The sequence below is a fragment of the Pelobates fuscus genome, chromosome 5 (genome assembly GCF_036172605.1).
Source record: "Pelobates fuscus isolate aPelFus1 chromosome 5, aPelFus1.pri, whole genome shotgun sequence".
Classification (NCBI taxonomy): Eukaryota; Metazoa; Chordata; class Amphibia; order Anura; family Pelobatidae; genus Pelobates; species Pelobates fuscus.
Genome location: NC_086321.1, coordinates 352,887,021 through 352,906,787, shown reverse-complemented (window position 1 = coordinate 352,906,787; position 19,767 = coordinate 352,887,021). Strand labels below are relative to the sequence as shown.

The following is a 19,767-nucleotide window of genomic DNA, read 5'->3' as shown; positions in this document are numbered from 1 at the left end:
TAAATACAGTGGTTTGAATTTCTACATAGAATTTGTAGAAATCTATGGATTTTTTTTTTATTTCATGTCATTTATTTCTTCTAACAGTAAGGAATAATTTTATATTACAAATGATAATAGTTCTCTTTTAATATAATTATCTGACATAAGATAACATCAAATAAAGTCAAGGATCACATCAAGTCTGATGTAGTAAAAGACTCAGTAGTTAAAACTCTCATGGGCAGAGATGTGCATTTGGCACTTTAGAGTAGCAATCATTTTTTGTTGGTCTAATGCAAACAGTTCCCAAGTAAATTAATATTTGGCTCGGGTCTCGCTGCTAAAACTCATCCTGCAAATATGTACTGGAGAACTGCAAATGTTTTCAGCTCTGTATTGTGCTGGAGTCAATGTTTATTGAATAGTTTAGTGGCTGATGTTGGCAAATGCGAATCCTAAATAAGGTACAAGGAGTTCAGAATTAACATAACTCTGGCTGTGTTTATTAACAACTTCTTTTGTGAAACAGGTTATGGCGACAGTCTATGCTGAGCCCTCGATTCATCACAGTTTCTCAAAGCAATTGTGTCAAAGAAATGTATTTGGTTCAAAGGCTCCAGAGCCTGTCAAATGTGACATTTATACAATTCTGTACAAATACTGTACAATGTCAAAAGTAAGAATCATTTTGAAAGTTTGCCAATAAGGAGTTACTGAGACACATGGAGGGCTGGGGAGTTACTGAGACACATGGAGGTGATGGGGGAGTTACTGAGACACTTGGGGGATTACTGAGACTCATGAAGGGGCTGGGGAGGATTACTGAGACACACGGAGGGCTGCACGGTTACTGAGACACATTGATTGGCTTGGGGAAGTCAATTAAACACATGGAGGGGATGGGGGTTATAGAGACAGATGGAAGGGCTGGGGGGTTTAATGAGACACATGGAGGGGCTTGGGAATGGTTAATTGGGCACATGGAGGACCTGGGGGCTAATGAGACACATAGAGAGGCACACAGAGTTCTGGGTTGGGGGACGACAATGAGACACACAGAAGGGCTGGGGGTGAAGAGAGAAACAAAGGGTGTGGGGGGAGAAAGAGACCCACAAAGGGGTTGGGTGATAGGGAGGTGCAATGGGACAAATAGACAGAAGAGCTAGGGAGATGGTGGCTGGGGAAGACAAAGACACGCAGAGGGGCTGGGAGGGACAAAGAGACCCACACACAGAGGAGCTGGGGAGCACAAAGAGACACACAGAGGGCATGGGAAGAGAAAGAGACACACGAAGGGGCTTGATGGAAGAGACAGAGGGGCTAAGGAGGGGGGGGGAGAGAAGACACACAAAGTGGCTGGGAGAAGAAAGACACACAAAGTTGGCAATTTTTGTTAATTTGAAGTGGGGGCGCACAAGTAGCTGGTCTTGCCAACGGCACAAAATAGTCTTGAACCGGCCTAGTGTTTGTCTGTGCATCTGCATGTGTGTCAGTGTATCTGTGTGCCTGTATATCTACATGTGTGTCAGTGTGTATATCTATCTATGTGAGTGTCATTGTGTGTCTGTATCTTTGTGAGTGTCCTTGTTAGTATCTTTGTGTAATGGTTTGGATCTGTGTGTCTGTACATCTGTATGTGTTTCAGTGTGTGTATCTGGGCATCTGCTTCAGTGTTTGTTTTTGTGTCAGTGTTTATATATTTGTATATGCACATGTCAGTGTGTCTGCATGTGTGTCAGTGTGTATCTGCACTGTGAGAAGCAGGGGAAGCCTGGAGAATCAGGGGACCTGGGACAGAGGAGAAGCAGAGGGAGATCGGACAGAGAAACATGTATACATTTGAAATAACAGCAACTAGAGTAATAACAAACATGTCGCTAATTTGAGGGGTACAATTTATAGAAATGTGCTGACAAGGGGTACTCAAGCAAAAAAAAGTTTGGAAACCACTGCTCTAGGAGATAGCACACATGGTCCAATAATTGTAGTTTTCGATCAATTACTTGAGATGGGGATGACAACAATGAGACACACAGAAGGGCTGGGGGTGAAGAGAGAAACAAAGTGTGTGGGGGGAGAAAGAGACCCACAAAGGGGTTGGGTGATAGGGAGGTGCAATGGGACAAATAGACAGAAGAGCTAGGGAGATGGTGGCTGGGGAGGACAAAGACACGCAGAGGGTCTGGGAGGGACAAAGAGACCCACACACAGAGGGGCTGGGTAGCACAAAGAGACACACAGAGAGCCTGGGAAGAGAAAGAGACACACAAAGGGGCTTGGTGGAAGAGACAGTGGGGCTAAGGAAGGTGTGGGGGGGGGGAGGAAGTCACACAAAGTGGCTGGGAGAAGAAAGACACACAAAGTTGGCAATTTTTGTTAATTTGAAGTGGGGGCGCACAAGTAGCTGGTCTTGCCAATGGCACAAAATAGTCTTGAACCGGCCTTGTGTTTGTCTGTGCATCTGCATGTGTGTCAGTGTATCTGTGTGCCTGTATATCTACATGTGTGTCAGTGTGTATATCTGTATCTATGTGAGTGTCATTGTTAGTGTGTGTCTGTATCTTTGTGTAATGGTTTGGATCTGTGTGTCTGTACATCTGTATGTGTTTCAGTATGTGTATCTGGGCATCTGCTTCAGTGTTTGTTTTTGTGTCAGTGTTTCTATATTTGTATATGCACATGTCAGTGTGTCGATCTGTGTGTCAGTGTGTATCTGCACTGTGAGAAGCAGGGGAAGCCTGGAGAATCAGGGGACCTGGGACAGAGGAGAAGCAGAGGGAGATCGGACAGAGAAACATGTATACATTTGAAATAACAGCAACTAGAGTAATAACAAACATGTCGCTAATTTGAGGGGTACAATTTATAGAAATGTGCTGACAAGGGGTACTCAAGCAAAAAAAAGTTTGGGAACCACTGCTCTAGGAGATAGCACACATGGTCCAATAATTGTAGTTTTCGATCAATTACTTTAGCTTGAAGATCATTAGGAGAAGAGATATAGAAACACTCTCATAGTTTAGAATTGCACTCACAAATCACTCATTAAAAGTGTGATGGTATGTGTGTTATTACGTCTTTTGTAAGTTACCATGGAACTTTGTTACCACAGCAGAGAACCTTCATTTGATATCTGGATTGAGAAGCTTTTAACAGAGGACAACACGCAATTGCATTTCCACTAATTTACTCAAGGGACTGGGAGTTATTGTTCCAATAGTACTCACCAGGTACATTGTAGTGTTTGCTGTTTTGGTCCTCTACCTGCCCTTCCTATGCACTATTTCCAGACCAGCGGACTGGAGCAGTAATGGTACCAGGGCTGCCCCAAAAATAGATCCTTAGATGTTTTAAAACGCCAGCTTCCACGAAGCTTTGTCTTTCTAATGCTTAGGAATGCAAAGCATCAAGGGAGTTGTAAACATGGAGCCCAAGGGAGCCCTAAACAGTTTACTAATGGTTTGACAACTTACCTGGCATCCACTTCCTCCCATTAGCTCTCCCTCAGAATCCTGCTGTACAGAGCCACCTCATTGGTTGAAAGTACTGGTAAGTGGATCACAGTCAGACAATGAGTTAAGCCCTGCAGGCAGGATTATCTCAATACAGAAAGCTTCTGGCACTCAGGGAGAAGTCAGCGGGCACCCAGTAGACCCCAGATAAGTTGTTGAAACCATCTGCAAATGTTTTAACTCCTAATGGGGGGCAGGGTACCAACACTGCAGTGGTTATGGTGCTTTGAGTGTTTGATTAACAAACATGATGTAACAATATATGCCCCAGGGAAGTATAGGAGGCTAAAATTTAACTATGGCTTACTAAACATTTCCTAGAAATATGTTCACTAATGGACAAGTCTGTAAGAACTATCCAGAAATCCCCTTTCCTTCTCCTTCCACAAATCACTGGCATGAGCTAAATGTTAATTGTTTATATTTGGACATCATCCTTCGAAATGTTTTCTTTTTTACTATGCTAAATCTAATTAATTTTCTTCTTTTTAACATTTAACTACCACTTCTCTAGAAATTATACCATTCAATAAATTATTGAAAATCACATAACTCAGGTTAACCATTCTCCCCCACCCCCATGTGATGCTCTATAATTAAATTACAGTTAGTGGGCACGTGACAAACAAAATCTGGATATAAAACTAGGTGAGGGACGTGCACATGAGCTGAGTGTAAACAATAGAGCTAAGGATTCTGGGCAATATCTCAATAGAGACTAATTCAGGTGCCAATACGGTTACAAGAAGTTGCAAATAAGTTGTGTTTGGATAATTTCCATTTAACCCCAGGGCTAACAATAAACAAACAAACATTTTTATTTGTACAAAAGTATTACAATCTCACCCACCAGTGAGGGCACCCAGGATATTCGGCAAAAACATTTATTATGGTCTTGGGTGGAATTTCTAAAAAGTCTTGGTTTGTTTCCATATTTGTTATTTTACACTAAAACTCCAAATTTGATTTTCTATACAAAAACAGGAAAGAAATGGTCTAATTTCAGGTCATGGCTCATCTTCTGTATCTGTAGCGCTTAAAGTGGAACCACAGCTGGAAAATACCATTAGAGAACTGACAACGGAAGCCGTGTCGGTGAGAATACTCCCACTCGCGATTGACAATCTTGAAAGCAATGTCTTCATAAGGAGGCCCAGCATGGAAACGTAATATAGCAAAGTCCTTGTTGTCATGGCAAGCCTCCAAGAAATATTCCGGAGTAGATCGTTTGTCAATCAAGTCTGGATAAAATATGTTGAATTTGTAGCCCTGGACAATTTTGGGGGGAGGGTTGTCAAAGTCATAATGCGTTTGGTTGTATTTGTTCCACTCAAAGCCTGTATGGACACGATTGAAGAAACGAGGTTTTCGAGGCCTATATTTGTCCGCCCATAGGTAAGCTTTGCTTGTGACTGGGATCTCCACACTGAACTGGGCCTCATCACCATCCATACCTTCTTTCGCTTTCCTGATAAAGATGTCTTCAGGGCTCTCACTGGCATCACCTGAGGAGAACAAAGAAAAAAATATCAGTACTTCCTTCTGTAATTTAATATATGCTATGCAGTACAAATATAAACACAAAGCAGCATCCCACAAAATGTATTTCACTTCTTACTCACACAGTCTTTCAAATGATTATATCATTCAAAGTGATTAAATGACTTTGAGCAGTTAAGTTTGTAATTTACAGATCATTAAGAAAAACACAAGCTTGAAACTTTATTTTTCTAAATGATTAGAGGATCACAAACTATTATAGTTACTTTAACTTTTCCATTATCTACATTTATTTCTACTACTATGTACAGTTTAACAGCTGCCCTCCAAATAGCCAGCAATTTAGAACATTATCAGAAACCTCTCCTTCAATCCAACCCAGTTTGCCCACCACCACATATGCTGGGTCATTTTCCCTAGGTGATCATTGAGAGTGGGATAATCCAAGCTGTCCATTTACTCTACGTCTCAATGCCTATTAGCTTCTTGGCTCAACTCCTCAATGCCTTATCCAGCTGCCGAATCAGGTTTGGCTGCCAATATCCATCCTCTACCGTAAAAATGTTATACGCAAATATTATATTATAGGAGAATAATATAAATTGAACATCTCAAGACGGGTCAGAGAGCGCTCTAGGAGTGAGACATCCACTAAATTTAGGGCAGGCATGGACATGTATATCCTGGGGCTTCACAGAAAAATAAGGTCCCCAAATGTAGGTATTTTATTTACCCTAGTTGATTAGGCTATAGATTTAAACTTTGATAAACCCCAGATAATTTTTTAACTATACATTTATTAAACCTCCAATGTAGGAGGACATGAATATTAAACTGCATCATTCAAAACAAAATGATCTCGTCAAATGTAATCATATAATTGCACTAAAGGCTACTTTGTTTGGAGTAAATAAAGTTGTCTGGTGAAGAGTAACTCTTTAAAGTGCTTTCTCCTGCCTGAGCACTATCCATGTGCTCGAGTTTCACTACTTTAGATTGTTCCTCAAAGTTCAGGTAACACCTGCAAACATTCTTCATAAGGTCTTTGGAAAAACCCTATACCATGTCTATGGTTTCAGCGCAATGCTGCCATCTAATGGACAGAATACAGCATGCAAACAGCTTATTGGTCACTGCTGAAAAGCAGCAAATAGTTTTGAAGTATTTCTTTATAAAAACTGGAGAAAGATTTGAGTTTTGTTTTTACTCTGAGCACAGGGTTCTTTCCTGTAAATCTACAGCTGAATAATGCAATAATAATAAAAGACAGAAATAGTAATTGTACTTAGCACTCATTCTACTGTAAAGAAATAATACATTAAAATATGCATGTTCATTTTAATGCATGCTCAATTCTTATAGAAAAGTAATTAAATGAGATTTCCAGTTGTGGATCAAGAGAAATTGCAACAGCAATTAAAGGAACACTTTAGCTTAACCCCTTCAGGACCGGACTGTTCTGGCCATGTTCTACGTTAAGGACCAGAGCTGTTTTAACACTTTTGTGGTGTTTGTGTTAAGCTGTAATTTTCCCCTGGGGGTTGGGAGGGAGAGGGGACCTGCAGTGCCAGGAAAACGGATTGTTTTCCTGGCACTGGAGTGTCCCCTTAACTACTAAAGCTAATGAAAGAAACTGCTAAATAGATTCAAAGTTTTGTCCTGAGTAAAAAAAAAAAAAAAAAACACCCAGTGTTTACATGCTTTTTTTTGCAAGTTATTGGGCTATAAGCACAAGTAGGAAATTGCTGTTTCAAAATATATATTTTTAAAATTTATCAATAGTGACATTGTAACACTTATCGGTCATAAATCTGTAAATCACACCTCACATGTACATATATTTTTTATTTTATTTTTTAAAGTAGACAACCCATGGTATCCATATGGGGTATGTTTTCTTGTAGCCACTTAGTCACAAACACTGGCCAAAGTTAGCATTCATATTTGTGTGTTTAAAATGCAAAAAAATGGGGGGCGGTTCCGGACCGCCAAGCTGGACGGTCGCAAGAGAGTTCAGCTCCTGCAACCCATTCCTAATCAAGCATAAAAAACAAAGAAAACAACCTGAAAACGGACCGACAGCGTGGGTCTTCGATGCCACAGAGACACCGGATCCAGGGAGAGGCTGGCTCCATGAGCTTCAGTCCCCAGGAGGTGAGGCCACCGACGACAGAGTTGGGGCCTAAACCAGCAGTGAGAGGGGCAGACTGCCACTGCCCCACTATCCTGCCCATGGGCTGGTTGGGGTGATCCCGGCCCACACCCGGGGGCTGTGCAGCCGGACCCCAGAGACACCAACATTCTGATTGAGGGCCCGAGCACGACACCCAAGATGGCGGTGACCATGTGCGCTAAAACCGGCAGAGGGGATGTCCCTTCCACAACAACCAGAGTAACCAGCGGGGTACCGAAACACGGGTCTAAGGAGCTAGAAGAGTCCTTGCCTAGCTGAATCCCCCAAGCAACTCCACAAGCGACTACTCACCTATCCACTCCATGAGCCATGACACTGGCAAGCAGAGCCGGAGACCTAGCAGGACCCACAATGACTGCCGTGCTCGTAGATAGCCACACCACGCACTGTCTACCTCTGCCAAAGATCACCAACCCCGAAGCGGAGCATGGTGTCCTTACAGTGGGGCTGATCACAAGCTCACCCCACATGCATCCTACAAAACGGCGACCCCGTGGAGAGCGTAACAAAGCTGCCCAGCAACTTGTAAAAATGCAAAAAACTATTATGAACGCTAACTCTGGCCAGTATTTGTGACTACTAAAAAAGACTGAACATATTTCAATACCCCCATTTGCAATACCTTGGGTTGTCTTCTTTTGCAAATGGTATGCCATAATGGGTGTAATCATTATTCCTGGGCTACCATATGCTCTCAAAGGTAACATAACCAACCTGGGAACTTTCAATGTAAAAAAATGTGACCCTTATATATGACCCTGTAATTTTCGAAAACACTATAAAACCTGTATATGAGGGGTACTGTTATACTCAGGAGACTTCACTGGACACAAACAGTAAAACGTATCACAACAATATCAGTTTGGCTGTGAAAAAATGCAAAAAACTGCACTTTCACAGACAATAAAAACAGTAAAACAGTACCCCCATGTACAGGTTTTAGGGTGTCTTGGAACGTTACAGGGTTAAATGCAGTGCTAGCAAATTAAATTCTCTGGACTTTTGGCCTTGGTTGTCAGGCAGGTCCCTCAAATTGCAATCAATAAAATTACTTAATTATGTAAAATATTACATAAATATGCACGTAAAATGTAAATTGCCTGTCAGTTCAAGCAGTCCCCCTGCAGGCAGATACACGGAAGTCTATTGCAGCCATGTGACTGCTCCGTTCGAGATCACATGGCTGCGGGGGCCTAATTCGCCGAGGGTGGACTGCCTGGGCTGTGAGGCAGCCCTTCCAGACCGGGAGCAATGCCGATCGCCGGCGGGGGAACGGCAGCGATCGAGTAAGTAATTATTACCGTTATGACAGTTCAGGACCATATTAGTCCTAAAGGGGATTTTTCCGATGACGGTCCTGAACCGTCAGCAGTCCTTAAGGGGATAAAGGAAGACTATAGGGTCAGGAATACAAACATGTTTTCCTAACCCTATAGTTTTTAATCCACCATTTGGGTGGCTTGCCCCCCCCCCCCCTTAACCCCTTTTAGAAGGGCCGCATGGGTCCCGGCGTTGGCCCCGCACCGATCCGCCTCCTTGGTGACATCATCAGCATTGCCGCTTTTTTTCCCCATAGGGAAAGCATTTGATTGGCGGAAATCAGAAGGAGATGGGGCCAAATGCCATTTTGGCCAATCAGCATTTCCTGATAGAGATGCATCTATAGGAGGAAAATTCAGCGTCCCCATGCAGAGCGTGGAGACACTGAACAACAGTGTTGCCTACTTTGCAGCACTGCCCCAGGAAGCATCTCCAGTGGCCATGTGAGGAGTGGCCACTTGGAGGTGTCCCTAGGGGGAAAAGTAAACACTGAAAAGGCAGTGTTTGCATGAAAATGCCTTAAGGAAACGATTATACTCACCAGAACAACTACATGTCATGTGTCCTTAAGGGGTTAAGGGATCACTATAGTGTTTGTATTCCTAACTCTAAAGTTGTTTTAGCACTTATAGTATCCCTCTAAGAGCCAAGCTGGATTCACAACATCTCATAATGTATCAGAGTTCTAATACTGTTTGTTTGAACCATTAAAGGGGCACTAGAACTATTTCATAGCATTAAATTGGTTATCATGTTGGTCTCCTCTGAACGGCCATTCCATTCAGTGTTAAACTATGTTCATGATGTTTAGTACTGAACGAGGGTCACTGGCCGCCACAGCCTGACCCCTAATGGAATTGTGGCCAAGACAGATTACGCACTTCCTTCTAGACACACCAATTCATACCAGCAATGGGGACTGTGATAGGCTAAGAGCTGCCATCTGTCACTCTCAGCCAGTCACTTCTGCTCAGGCTTCGGCTTACTCATCAGCCCTAACAGCACACAGTATGATGGACTTCCGGAAACAGAAGGACAGTGGCAGGAAACTCCAGACACTATAACCACTTTAATGAGACGAGGCAGTTACAGTGTCCCTTTAAAGCATTGATTAAGTCATGGCAACATTTTACATTTAATAGCACGTACCAACAACATTTAAATAAAGTTGTTACATTCAATTAGTAAATACCTGTGACTTGTAGTTGTTGCCTGCAGAGCACCAGTCTTTGTTGGTCCTCTTCAAAGTCTACTACATGAGCATCAAAAGGCAGCTCCTGGTTACTCAGCAGCTTGGGGCTGTATTTTCCAGCATCATAATCATTGAGGCTCTGCTGGATTAGGTCTTCTTCCATGAGTACAGACTCCCCACCTTCACCCTTGCCATCACCTTCTTGGGCACTGCTAGAATCCTCTGGGGCATTGGCTGCAGAGGATGAGCCAGGTTGCTCTGAGACAGAATCTCCCTGGTCTGGCCTTGGAAGACAAGAAATGTTTACTGTATATGAGATAGTCAATTACAAATGTTATATTTTCAGTGTTAGAACAAACCAGTTAACACACACATATATATATATATATATATTTATTATTTGTGCTCGGTTACTATCGTATAGTGAAATACCTTGTGATTGGAATTAAGTCGGTGTGGTGTGCCGGAACCGACGTAGGGGGTAGGCCTGTAAAAGAGGGTCTCCCCGAATGAATTGTATAAGAGGGAGAGGTGGGTGGGGTGAACAGCGTGCGTACGGCAAGGTAGGAAGGGGGGGGCGGGGGGGAGTAGCGTTTATATAGGAACGCTAACTCCTCCCACAAATACAGGCCTTATGGCCTTAAACTTGTGGTCGGTTAATATCGTATAGTGAAATACCTTGTGATTGGAATTAAGTCGGTGTGGTGTGCCGAAACCGAAGTAGGGGGTAGGCCTGTAAAAGAGGGCAAAAGGAAATGCAAGAAAACACACAGGGGCGGACTGACCGGTCGGGCACTTCGGACATGGTCCGAGGGCCCGGCCGGGAGGGGGGCCCGCCATCAGGGGGCCCGGCCGCCCCTTTAAATGCTGCAGCCGCCTGAGCGCTCTCTTAAGAGCGCTCAGGCGGCTGCAGCTTCTCACCTCCCCTCCCCGTAGCGTGGCCGAGCTGCTCTGCGTCTGCGGTGCCGGCCGGAGTTATAGGAAGGTGCACACACACTGAGTGTGCACCTTCCTGTCAGTCCGGCCGGGTACAGGAAACAGAAACTCCTGTTCCGCGCGGAACAGGAGTTTCTGTTTCCTGTACCCGGCCGGACTGACAGGAAGGTGCACACTCAGTGTGTGTGCACCTTCCTATCAATCCGGTCGGCACCGCGGACGCAGAGCCTCTCGGCCACGCTACGGGGAGGGGGTAAAAAGAGAGAGGGAGGGAGGGGAGATGGGGGGGGGAGTTAAAAGAGAGAGGGGGAGGGGGGGTTAAAAGAGAGAGGGGGGGGTTAAAAGAGAGAGGGAGGGGGGGTTAAAAGAGAGGGAGGGGGGTTAAAAGAGAGAGGGAGGGGGTTAAAAGAGAGAGGGAGTGGGGGTAAAAAGAGAGAGGGAGGGGGTTAAAAGAGAGAGGGAGGGGGGGTTAAAAGAGAGAGAGAGGGAGGGGGGTAAAAAGAGAGATGGAGGGGGGTAAAAAGAGAGAGGGAGGGGGGTTAAAAGAGAGAGGGAGGGGGGTTAAAAGGGAGGGGGGGTTAAAAGAGAGGGGGGGGTTGTTAAAAGTGAGCCAGTAAGCCCACAGCCTGCCAGCAAGCCCACAGCCTGCCAGCTGCAGCCAGTAAGCCCACAGCCTTCCAGCAAGCCCACAGCCTGCCAGCCGCAGCCAGCAAGCCCACAGCCTGCCAGCAGTAGCCAGCAAGCCCACAGCCTGCCAGCAAGCCCACAGCCTGCCAGCCGCAGCCAGTAAGCCCACAGCCTTCCAGCAAGCCCACAGACTGCCAGCCAGCAACAGTAATTAAGGTAAGAGGAGCCAACTTGGCCTAGGTATCAGCTATGTTGTGTTGCTATATTGTGAATAGGAACCAGAGTGTTGGAGAGACCCCCCTCCAGGCCCCATTAGACTCCATTGTAGTCTCTAATGGGACCTGGAGGAAATTCTTTCTAACACACTCTCTAAAGGACACTGAGATAGCCTCTGCTAGAATGCTCCCCCCCCCCTCCATGGCCCATTAGCCCTCAATTGTAGTCTCTACTGGGGCCTGGAGGCGACTGTTTCCAGCAGGGACACTGAGATGGCCTCTGTTAGAAAGACCCCCTTCCAAGCCTGTTAGACTCCATTGTAGTCTCTAATAGGGCCTGGAGGGGATTCTTTCTAACACACTCTCTAAAGGACACTGAGATAGCCTCTGCTAGAAAGACCCCCCTCCATGGCCCATTAGCCCTCAATTGTAGTCTCTACTGGGGCCTTGAAGGGATTATTGCACTTTTGTTCCTTGTGTCTAAAGATTGTGTAGGGTGTGGCTGGAGGCGGTGCATGGAGGCGGGACATGGGTGGCGCTTGCTGCGGAGTATGGGTGGGGCCTGTAAGGGGGCCCTTGATTTATTTTGCCCGGGGGCCCTGAGGGTTCTCAGTCCGCCCCTGAAAACACACTTATTGCACTATAATTATATAAAATCCGTTTGCCTTACTTCTTATCCGTTAGGAATGTTCTGTTTTATAATGGGGAAGAGAGGCTCGCTTTCCACACCCTGCTCTTGCTTCAGTTTGAAGAGTTTCTGACGCAAGACGTCCTGGTGTCTCTCTCGAAGCCTAAAAATCAACGAAAAAGATAAATAAATATGAATCAGTCTGCCAATTTTACTGCATACTTAACAAGCCATACAACGTGTCTTTGTGGAGTCCCATCACGCAAAATGTTCTTTACCTAGCTCTGGCCATGTAAGCCCTAAGCTGCTGCAGGAGACTCTCCCAATACCCAATATCCAGGTTCGGTCCTCCTTTTCTAATCTTGCTTTCGATTCCTTGAAAAATCACCTGAAGCTGGTTGTATGTCTTTCCTTTAAATACAGCCTGTACATAGGTGGTGACAGAGGCATTTACCCCTTCTCGTCTTTCACCTATGCAAACGAAGGTAGGTGGTCTACGTGATCTCACAGGAATCTACGTATACACTGATTGAAGAGGGCTTTACCAGAACTTGCAGTGTAAGTAAAATCTGGGTTACACAGCACTAGGGTGCAATTGGAAACTGGGTTAAATTAGGGTTAGATTTAGCAACTGACTACGATTCATTACACTTACAGTTACAGTAATATTAATGGGTAAGATTAAGATTTTGGGGTAGGCTTATTGAATCATTAATCAGACATGTATAACCATAATCTAGGGGTAGGCAATCCAGGCGCTCAATGTGTTTTGGACATCTCCCCTGCTGCTTTGCCAGCTTAATGGCCATAAGAGCATTATGGGAGATGTAGTCAACAATATTTGGAGTGCCAAAGGTTGCCTACATCTGCACCCTAGCCTTAAATTGTGTACCTCCTGGTGCTGCAGAGCAACCTCTAAACCTCTGTGTGCTTTAACTCACCTTGCAGCACCTCACTTAGCAGCCATCTTTGGCTGATACCTTGAGCATTCTGAAAGATTGGGGTGACCGATTTCTATGGGTGACAAATCTAAGAACAACAGATTAGCTGATATAGCTGCAAAAAGCCATAGGAACAGGATGGTAAATGAATCTGTGCAGAAGGTGGAACAGCAGCTGGTCACAAACCACTAAGTGCCAAAAAAAATAATAAATTAACAAATACAATCATAAAATAAAATAAAAACAAAAAGTCTTCAGAATACTCATTATAAAGACTTTTTGTTTTAATTTAATTTTATGATTGTATTTGTTAATTTATTATTATTTTAAATAAAATAAAAACAAAAAGTATTTAGAATACTCAATTGAGTATTCTAAAGACTTTTTGTTCTTATTTATTTTATCTTATTTGTATTTGTTTATTTATTATTTCTGGCACTTAGTGGTTTGTGACCAGCTGCTGTTCCACCTTCTGCACAGATTCATTTACCATCCTTTTCCACTTGCTAGTGGAGATGTGCTTACTGATTGCTACCTGAATGTAAGTGCAATCAGTGCAATAAAATTGTTTTACATTTTAACAGGACTACTCTATGTATATATTTCTATCCTTTGAGGATTTCCACTTGAAGAGTTCCCTGTATACAGATACCCCTAAGGGGAGATGAGCGCAGACCATCTGTACTTCTTGTAAGTTCTCTACCTCGTGGGTGCTGTTTTCACTTGTCATTACATACTTCACTATATATAATTTATTATCCTTTAGATTTGTTACAGATCACGTCCTGTTATACACGTTGTATCTTTACTTGCATCTGTTATATTGTATGTGCTATCCCACCTTTTGAGCTCCTTTGGCTTTTTGCAGCTATATCAGCTAATCTGTTGTTCTTTTATACATTTCGTTTTGAGTGAGTGAGGTACACTCTTGGTGATAGCACATCTTCACTTCTTAGGTCACGTTATAGTACATTTTTTGTACAAATCTAAGAGCAACACCAGTTTAGAGAAGAAACCCCAGAGATTAATTTTGAAAGCCCACATCGAGCAAATAACAGCTACCGTAGAGGATGCATAGTAACATGACTCTTTAGCTTCCCTATTGACTGATGTGTCATAAAACGTCTAAAAATAAGAAAACCTTGCAGTTAAAATGTTACTTGAAACTACTACAGATGTAAAACAGCTGCTAAACACATCCAATTTCACATTTATATATCTGTGATCCTAATAACAGAGCAGTATGATCACACATGCATACCAGACATATACCATAGCATATGCATATCTCAAATGTGGCATCCAATGAGTTAAAACACTGTAAGGATACAGCATTAAACAAACACTATACTGAGAATTCAAAGTGAATTTCAAATTTAATGTCAAATTTCTATTTGGCTAGTCTTACCTTAACTTTTAAATTCAACAGCGCTGTGTCCTATTTCCAGAATTCAATCACAAGTAGTATGGAATGTGAGCTTGAAATAATGTTCGAGAAGCATAATTTGACTTTTAAGTACAAAATAAGAACAGAAAGGAAAGATGTCACACTGAACTTATTATATGTACAAGGGATGTGTCCAGCTACATCTTAATGTAGGACCAGATGGTCCTCCGTATACCCCATGTTACATTCATACCTGCACTTTTGAATATATTTTTTTACGTAAAACAAAAAGTTAAAAACAACAAAACACATTGAAGTAAATTTAAACATATGTTCTTTATGATTTAACATTAAATTAATATGGACTTTGTATAAGACGCAAACCCTAATGTCCCGGGACTATTAGCTCTTCTAACTAATTTCAAGAACACAAAGTTAGAAATGTCTCCGGAGATTTTACAGTAGAAACTAAAACGAGTGATATGCAGCCTCAATAAGAAAAAACAAAAACAATTAAACTATATTTGTCTGTTTCTCCTGTCGTTTCGATAGTTATACCATTAAACCAGCTATGAACTAATAATTTTACCAATTACCAGAACAATAGCATTTCTTTTCCTATACAGTATACAAGGATATCAAAAAAAATGAGGGGGTTAAGAATATATAGCAAGCATAAAGGGGCAAACAAAATAGTTGTGTCTACAAACCATATGTTCTAAAATGATCAATTTGTCTAAGAGTTTTATTATTCCTCCATGCTCCATTTCAGTAAACTTGGGTGCCCTCTTCGAAAACATCTATAAGATGATAAAGAAGAAATAATATATATAAGGTTAGAAGTTGAACTTACTTGCTTTTTTGCACGATCCTGTTCTGCAGGAAGCCGCACAGTTTCCTTATGAGATGAATCCTTAACTATTTGAAACAGCTGGTTGTCTGTCTGTGTGATCTGTACGGATGTGTGTGTGTGTGTGTCCGTTCTAGTGGAGCGTAAGGGGATTTGTGCTCTTAGTTCTTTCTTCTATTCATAGAATGAAGAAATATTATTCAGATCCGCCATTCTAAACGTTCCAATTACCTCTGTCCTTCCTACCCCAGAGGGCAGATTAAGCACTAATGCTCAAATCTATGCACTCTTGCAGAAGGATTATCATTACTTAATATTTTGACATCATTTTGCAATTTTTTTTCTTTTTTATTAATTCTTCATGCCATTATGTCTTTTGTGAAATAATGTAATACTGGCTAGCCTTGAAGCAAAAAGTGTTTATAATTGAGTGAAACGTGCCTTACATGGGTGCAAATATCTGTTTAGAGTGCATTTGTGTACACAACTTGTCTACCTCAGCTTGCTAATGTTTTCATTAGTTTACAGATTGAGCTACTTCGAGCTGAGCCAAATTTGCATTTAAGATGAACGGTCGTTCTTGCTTTTTCAGCACAACTTTAATGACATTTGTTTAGTCTTTATTTTTTCAGAACAATGATTATATTAATTGGTTTTAAGTGGGATCCAACATTTTTCAGAGTTGTGTTTTGGAATTAGCTGCATAGACTGCGTTGGGGTTTATTTACCAAACAGCAAATTATATTGAATTCAAAAGCAAATTGTAAAATTTAGGCTGTACATTGTAGCTATACGTAAGTTGGAAATTTTTGAAGACTAGCAATCCTTATAATTCAAAGCACAGTTATGAGCAGAGAGATGAGGCAAGACTAATTAATTTCTCTCATCTAATTCAACCTAGCACAAGATTCTTAATGATAATACCGTATTCCTTTTAATTAAAGGAGCACACCAATAATATATATATATATATAAATTTTTAAAACAATTTAGTAGATATACCCCAATTAAAACATGCATGCATTTAATTATGTTTTTTAGTTAGGGTATAACTAAAACAGCTACCAAATGCTGTGGATTTCTTGTCTGAAGCCTTTGCATGCCCTCCCCTTTTAATCCCGCCCAGACTTTCTGTGTCTGTCCAATCCCAGATTTCCCAATGCTGCTCAAGGAGAAGTCTTTGCAAGGCAAGTGCTCTTCAAAATGACTTGCCTCTGAGCTAAACTACCAGGAAGTAACAGGACCGGTTATCTGATTGATAGCCAGGGGGTGTAACAAGGTAATTGAAAAATGCCAAGTTCTATTGAAATCTGCACTTTTTGTAAAAATGTTTTTAAAAAGGACACACTTTTCACACATAAAGCATTTCAGCAAGATACAGTGCTTTAGGCATGTGGAGTGTCCCGGCTTGGGAGTCTTTGACCGCATGTGGCTGGAACAGCGTGATGGGAGTTGCTGGAGCAGGGAGAACTTGGACCAATCGGCGTGGGAGTCTCTGACCGCATGTGGCTGGAACAGCAGGATGGGAGCTGTTGGAGCAGGGAAAAACTTGGTCCGATCAGCGTGGGAGCCACAGTAGGCCCAGACCAGCTTGTTTGGAGTTTTAGGCAGTCTGTGTTGATGACCTTTGAACCAGAAGTAGAAATGAACCAGGCAGCATCAGCCCTGTGGTGTAGGGGGCCTGAGTTTAAATAGCCGGGTAACCCCTCCCACAACTTCAGGCTACGCCTTCCAATATATATATATATAATTTTTTAAAACAATTTAGTAGATATACCCCAATTAAAACATGCATGCATTTAATTATGTTTTTTAGTTAGGGTATAACTAAAGGGTATAACTAAAACAGCTACCAAATGCTGTGGATTTCTTGTCTGAAGCCTTTGCATGCTTCCCAATGCAGCTCAAGGAGAAGTCTTTGCAAGGCAAGTGCTCTTCAAAATGACTTGCCTCTGAGCTAAACTACCAGGAAGTAACAGGACCGGTTATCTGATTGATAGCCAGGGGGTGTAACAAGGTAATGGAAAAATGCCAAGTTCTATTGAAATCTGCACTTTTTGGAAAAAATTTTTAAAAAGGACACACTTTTCACACATAAAGCATTTCAGCAAGATACAGTGCTTTAGGCATGTGGAGTGTCCCTTTGAGGTCCTAGCATATTCTATTCATGTTATTGTTTTTGCTGATAAAATATTGCTTTATATTACTGAACCACCAAACCACCTTCTTAAAATGTTTATCATTAACGGTCAGTCACTAGTTTTGAAGCAAATCTTTCCATACCTGTAGCTCTGGGACTGTGTTTCCCATTAAGCGTGTCATACATGCTTACACTGGTACTACACTAGAGATCTGGTCACATAAAATATCCGGGAGTCTTCATCCCTAGAGACATAGGTGTGCGCACTGGGTGTGCCGGGCACACCCTAATCCCCGCGGCACGCCTCTGGATTGAGACCGGCAGGGGAGAGCTCAGGATTTCCCCTGTCGGCTCATGCAGAGCCGGCGCTATCCGAGCACCGGCTCTGCTCTAAGCCTCCCCTCACCGACCCACAGGCAGTGAGAGAGGCAGGAGAGGACCCGGGGAGCTCTAGCCAGCAGCTCCGCCGGGTTGCTCTCACGAAATCTGAGCATTGCCACGGCAACACTCATATCTCGCAAGAGTGAACTCTAGCACCGCAGGTTAGAGTTCACTCTCCACTGGACCACCAGGGAAGGCAGAAAGGATCCCCCTCCCTACATAAGGTAAGAAGGGAGGGGGATATTAACTGATCTGCCCCCACCTCCACCCCCACAAATCACCCAAACATACAGCACACAGACACATACAGCACAAAGACAGCACCCACACACATACAGCACCCTCACACACATACAGCACCCACACACATACAGCACACAGACAGCACCCACACAGCATCTACACACATACAGCACCCTCACACACATACAGCACCCACACACATACAGCACACAGACAGCACCCACACAGCATCTACACACATACAGCACCCTCACACACATACAGCACCCAGACACATACACCCTACAGACAGCATCCACACACATACAGCACCCTCACACACACACAGCACCCTCACACACACACAGCACCCTCACACACAGCTCACCCACACACATACAGCACCCTCTCACATACAGCACCCTCACACACACAGTACACTAACAGCACCCTCACAAACACACACAGCACCCTTACAAACACACAGCGCCCTCACACACAGCACACTAACAGCACCCTCACACACACAGCACACTCACACACAAACAGCACCCTCACACACAGAACACTAACAGTACCCTCACAAACACACGACACCCACACACAGCACACAAACAGCACACACACACACACAGCACCCTACCACAGCACACTAATAGAACCCTAACAAACACACACACAGCACACTTCCAGTACCCTCACACACAGTACACTAACAGCACCCTCACAAACACACACAACCACCCTCCCCACATAGCACACTACCAGCACCCTCACACACACATCACACTAACAGCACCCTCACACAACACACACACACACAGCAGTGTATATATGTGTGTGTGTGTATATATATATATCTATATATATATACATACATATACACGCGGCCTGTGTTTGTGCTTTATGGTGCACACCCTAATGCAATAGGCTGTGCACGCCTATGCCTAGAGACAGAACCACCTGAAACTAACTGTCTGTTGGCCCATTTGAGAAGGGCTTGTTTAAACAATTCCCAAAACTGTTATGGCCTCTTCACATGCTTCCTATATTACTTTCCATCAAACATATTTAATTCTATCTTCAATAAATTTCTATGTCAAGGTAAAAATCTGACGATAGCTTTCTCTTATGTGCAGCCAGCCAGGTTCAGCTTTAAAGCGGCACTGTCATGCCCAACTTACCTTTCCCCAATCGATTCCTCTTCTCTCTCCCTCTGTCAGGATCTGTTCTTCATTTCTTCCTGTCTGCTCTAGTTTTCTTTAAAACATAAGACAAAGTAGCTTTGACCAGTGGAGGAGCAAAGTGGGCTCCGTTTCCTGTGGTCAGAGAAATTTTCCCACATTTCTCACCTTTCCTCCGTGATCTCGCAATGCTTCCTGTCAGTATTCCCCAACGTCCTGTCACTTAGACAGGACGCCGGCGAAACTACAGAATTTCGTCCTAACAGAAGGAAAACAGTTTCTTCATTCATGTTAGGACGCAATTCGGGACTTTGTTCGGATCAGAATTTCATTCGAATGAATGAAATTCCAATCCGATTTGTGTCACGGCTGCATCTTGCAGCCACTTAGTAGATAATGCCCTAATTCCCACGGTATTAGGGAGCTATCTACCAAAAGGCTGTACTTTAAAAAAAAAAAAACACTCTAGTGTCGACCCCCAGAGGATGGGGCTCTAAATGAAAAGGTGGGGGGACCGGTTGTCCTCCTCCCTGGCCCCCTCCCTGGCCCTAAATGA

The 19,767-nt window shown here is 43.1% G+C and overlaps 1 protein-coding gene across 1 annotated transcript; it reads right to left on the bottom strand.

The window, feature by feature from the left end:
* Positions 1-4,470: 4,470 nt before the first annotated feature.
* Positions 4,471-9,961, bottom strand: LOC134610360 (splicing factor Cactin-like). The gene is made up of 2 exons (XM_063453314.1): positions 9,701-9,961; positions 4,471-4,999 (listed from the first exon to the last, which is right to left on the bottom strand). The coding sequence occupies exons 1-2, from the start codon at positions 9,861-9,863 to the stop codon at positions 4,509-4,511; spliced, it is 654 nt and encodes a 217-aa protein (XP_063309384.1). The 5' UTR covers positions 9,864-9,961; the 3' UTR covers positions 4,471-4,508.
* Positions 9,962-19,767: the final 9,806 nt, after the last annotated feature.

Coding starts and splice junctions, on each gene's coding strand:
- LOC134610360 (XM_063453314.1), bottom strand. CDS start 9,863: ATGGAAGAAGACCTAATCCAGCAGAGCCTCAATGATTATGATGCTGGA. Junction 5,000..9,700: donor GCAACAACTACAAGTCACAG/GTATTTACTAAT, acceptor TGTTCTCCTCAG/GTGATGCCAGTGAGAGCCCT.